The 4,770-nt window shown below is 49.7% G+C and overlaps 1 protein-coding gene across 1 annotated transcript; it reads left to right on the top strand.

The window, feature by feature from the left end:
• Window positions 1–1,875: 1,875 nt before the first annotated feature.
• SRS59K (SAG-related sequence SRS59K) lies at window positions 1,876–4,121 on the top strand (the record flags this gene model as incomplete). Its single annotated transcript, XM_018780967.1, has 1 exon — window positions 1,876–4,121. Exon 1 carries the CDS (start codon window positions 2,394–2,396, stop codon window positions 4,119–4,121), a length of 1,728 nt encoding a protein of 575 aa, XP_018635103.1. The 5' UTR covers window positions 1,876–2,393.
• Between the last annotated feature and the right edge of the window lie 649 nt (window positions 4,122–4,770).

The following is a 4,770-nucleotide window of genomic DNA, read 5'->3' as shown; positions in this document are numbered from 1 at the left end:
GTTTTCAGACTGAGAAAAACGCAGGATTCTGCACTCTCCATGTTGTCGAGTACAGATTTGAGTTTTCCCCTCCCGCCTCACAACTTCTCGAATTATCAGGCAGATTCTCCTGATTGTTGCACGCGAACGCGTCAACGCTATTGACTAGTGTAAACCAGCCCATGTATTACATGTGACGGTGAACTGTCGAAACAAGGAAGTTGATTGTGAACCAGTGGCTACCCGATTGTTAATTTGTCAACAGTTCATGACCGGAGTCAGTGGCTGGGTTGGTGATAGTGTCTTATATCAACATCTGTTCTGGTGTTTTGGACATCCTGAAGTATATATTTTTTCCTAAAAGCCCGTCAGCTGGATGGTAGGCATGTTCTTCTCGGATCGAAGCTTCGGATTCCTTTCCCGAGCCCGACAGTGTATCAACCATGACCTTGGGGGTTACCCTTGGTAGTCTCAGGTTACGTGTAGTTGTGAAAAATTATCGCACGCCCATCGTTACTGCTTCGACTCTATCGGCTTCCTCTTCGTGCAGGTCCGGAGCCTCACTGTGAGTTGTATGCATGCGGTGTGTCTTTCTTCTTGAAAGGTGTCGAGTCTCGTGACTCGCCTCCTCCCCTCCCTGTGTCGTACTAACAGCTAACGGTTTCCTTGTTGGTCTGGTGATGGATAATGTGTAAGGAGTTTTTTCTGGCGTCAATTACGTTGTCGTCTCTTACTACTCGGCCGACACTCATGTTTTGGCCACGAGCGTGATAGGAATGAAAGGAATGAGGCGACGACCTGCAGCTCGCAGTAGGTATTGAACAGCTTAATTCGGCCTTCACTGCTGGACGGGAACACGTTTCTATGCCGAATGGGCGGCGATCTCTGGTCTTCTCTGCGATTTGTCTATGGGAGTGTGGGTGCTCCAGTTTTTCTCAGGTACCTTTGCACGTGGAATTGCTCGGTCTTGAGTGCGGTTCGAAAAGAAACGGGGTGCTAATATCAGTCGAAATGCGAAGCAGATTGAAAGACAGACTGTATTCATAATCGTTATCCTCTCGCTTGTTCATGTCCCTCAGGCTCAATCGTGTTTCCTGGTGTCTCAGTTGATGTATAGTTGCACATCGCCGTGGAGCTCCGGTGTCATTGCAGTGGCTTCATTGCCGCGTTGCTTGCGATCGGGAAAAGGGCATGCCTCGGACTATGTTTTCTTCTGAGAAGGTGCTGTTCCTGAAACGAGCGAATAACACATGGTGCTTTCTTTGTGCATTCATGTTCAGCTTCGCCACTATCAAGGCAGAAGAAAGGGGCTACAGGAATCTGTTTACAAAATGTCGTGGATCTGGTGTCCTCATGGTTGGGACGCTCGTCGGTCTGCACCGATGGACTCAACGACGACACCTTCGGGTGTGTTTCCCAAGGTTGGTTCTTTCACTCTGTCAACATTCCAGGATGTACTTTGTTGATTCGCTTTCACGGCGAGCGTGTGACTCGTCACAGTTGTCGAGCAGATGCTCCACATCGTGCTGGAGGAGGCAGTTCCATGCAGTTGCTTTTTACTCGCAAAAACATAGTCAAGAAGTCCACTCTGTTCGGTCAGGAAGCTTAAGAAGTGTCATTGACTCCCAGCATACACGCATCTGGGGTTCTTGCCTGGCGGGCTAACACAATGACTGCCGTCGGACAACAAAGGTGCACCGCACACACCTTGGTAGTACTACATCTAAAGAAGTCAAGTGAATATTGAGCGTTCAGCGTTTGACCGATGCAACAAACTTGGAACGACATGAAAAACCGCTCTATCTCATTTTAGTCCCGGAAGTTTACCCTAGAAATTGTGCGCCAGCCCCATTCTCGAGGCAGAAGTATCCAGCAGTTCGAAATCGGTGCTCCACCAAGGCGTCAACCAGCGATCGGCGCCCGGAAGCATGAAGGCTGAGAGGGAGCGCTGAAATTTAAACTGGTGGATTGATTCTGATTTTAATGATCATTGGAGCTCATCCCGGTATATTTATTGAAATGTCATTCCACAGCGGCAATGTATAATTTGCTTTTCGCTGACGCAAATGATGTAGTTCCACACATGAGGAAGTGATTCTGGTGCCATCACGGACAAGTTTCCGGCTTTGTCTGCCGCGTGCTGCGTCGACGCGCAGCTCACCCAGTTCCTGATAGCGCCCCGGGGCAGAGGGTCGGTGTCCCCAGTGTTCCAGTGAGGCGTGAATGAAAGCGAAACCTTGTAACTAAGACTGTCGCTGTTTCCTTGTCACACGCGCGTACGGTTGGAACTCGCTGGAAGCGAATTGTCCTGCCAAAATCAAAAATTAACTGTTTTAATGAAACAGTCTGCCCATTTACTGTGGTGGCGACGCCAAACCTAAAAGAGGCCTCGCGGTAGCTACTCTGTCGCCAAAATGAAGAGACAACGACCACTGAAGACAATTTCTGTCTTCTTTGTGTTTTGCCTGGGCTTGGCCTCTGCGCCTTCATCGATTGTTGCCTCAGTTAATGATTCAGGCGGCAGTGAGCTAGGAGACCTGGCTGGTGCACTGCGGGGGAGGCAATCTGGTAGAGAGGCCGTCGACGGGCCGGAAATCAACGTATGCTCATCCTGGGCAGGCATTAGCATCAATCTTACCCAGGACCAAACAGAGGCTCGTTTTCAATGTGGTCCGAAGACGGTACTGGCTCCTCTACAAAATCCTGATGAGAAGGTTTACCTGGAAGAGGACTGCAGGTCAGCAACTCTCCTAAAAGACGCGGTGCCAGGTGCCGAGTGGGCAGCGATTGACGAAACGAAGGGCGCCTACAAGCTTACACTTCCGCCTCACCGCAAGAAAGCGGAAACACTCTATTATCGATGTAAATCGGAGGCCTTGATTGTGGCGGAGATCAGCTTGATATGGTTCATCAAACAATATCACGAGGCGAGCGAAGAAGCGAGAAAGAAAATCTTGGAAACCCTCAGTCGGTATTACGATTTAGTGCGAGTGATAACGTTGGTCATTGCCGGAATCATTGAAAGAAAGGTAAAAATTATAAAAGCCATAAAGGCGCTCCTCCAACTCGCCAACCAAACTGTCCATGACCTTCTGGAAAGGGAAGAAGTGGTGCAGGCAATCGAGGATCTCTACAACTACATTAAACAACACATTCCGGAAATAGATAAACACCTCAAAGCAATTGTTGAAGCAATTAAGGGTTTGGTCGACTACGTAAAGAACCTGATCAGCCAAAAACTAGCCGAAAGATGGGAACTGATAACAGAGTTATTGAAGAACGTAGCCGACGCTACAGGAGTCACGTGTAAGGTGAAAATCGTAGCAAAGGAAGAACCTCTGGCTGGAGATCCCGGTAACGAAAAAACATGCTCAGATGCCAAGCATCCAGTGTACATCAAACTTGGCAAAGGGGAACGCGAGGCCGTATTCAAGTGTGGCGACGGCCTCACTACTCTTGAGCCATCGCAGAACACAGATAAACCAAAATTCTGTGAATCGATAGACTGCAACGATACTGCAGAACTTGAAACAACGTTCCCAGGGGCGTACTGGGACGAGAGAAACAAAAAAGCGAATATATACAGACTGGTCATTCCTACCGTGAGCAGAAAAGACACTCGGATGTATTATAAATGTAAAGGCACTTCGGATTCCGCCGACCCATGCACAGTACTGATAAACGTGAAATCTACAGAGACTGATGATGATGAGGAAGAGGACGTGCAGGAGTGCACGGTGGGCACCGAGAAGAAAGTCACACTGTCCCCCACCGATACCGTGAAATTCAAGTGCAATCTCGGAACAGTTGTGCACCCTCCGTTCTCGTCGGGGTCTCCGAAAGTCTTTGACGACTCCGATGGCTCCTGCAGTGCACAGGCTAGCCTGACGTCTCTGGTAGATGCCTCGCTCACGGAAGACAGTTCACATGGCAAGTACACAATGTATACCATGAACCTGAACGCACGCCCAGCTGAGACGAAGAATCTCTGTCTCCAATGTTCCTCTGGAAAGCAGAACTGCAAAATGCGCATCCATGTACCCGGCACCGATAGCACCAGTTCAGGACCTGGGAGCTTGTCTGGGTTCCTGAGCTCTGTTGTCGGCCTTGTAGTCTGTGCGGGATTTTTTCTCGTCTATTGATTGCATGTAATCACTGGTACCTACTTCGGTATTCCCTCCGCAGTGTTACCCTGTAATCTGCGTCATCTTGCGGTTGGGCCCTCAGTGTCTAATGTTAGCGCCAACAAAGCCATCTGGCTAGACTCAACCATTGGAACGCCTGTAAGGGACCGGGCCCAAACGTTACGGAGGCGCGACCAAAAATGGCCGTCTGGAGGCGGTTCCATTCTATGTGAGTCGACCCAATGGTCAAAGTGTTTGCGTCAATAGGACCTCATTTCCATGTCTTTGTTCTCGAGCTGCCATGCTACCGCCTAGTCACCACGGATGGCAGGCACCGGGCCCGAGACCCCGTGTGTGTTTGACGGCTCTCAAGAATCAGATAGTTTCTGGCAACCGTGGACGAGGAGATACGACGTTACTCGTAGATTTGCACCTTGTCCACACGCATTCCTTCAAGTGTTCTCCCTACTTGGCATGCGGGCAGTATCGGACAGGACACCCTATACCCATAGAACATAACGCGGGCCGACGCCACTGCAGACTACAAAATCGCCTCCTTCAGTCTGTTTACGGACTTGAGGAAACGCAGGATTCTGCACTCTCCATGTTGTCGAGTACAGATTTGAGCTTTTCCGTCCCGCCTCACAACCTCTCGAATTATCAGGCA

The sequence above is a fragment of the Toxoplasma gondii genome, chromosome XII (genome assembly GCF_000006565.2).
Source record: "Toxoplasma gondii ME49 chromosome XII, whole genome shotgun sequence".
Lineage (NCBI taxonomy): Eukaryota > Apicomplexa > Conoidasida > Eucoccidiorida > Sarcocystidae > Toxoplasma > Toxoplasma gondii.
This window is presented reverse-complemented; position numbering and strand designations above follow the sequence as displayed.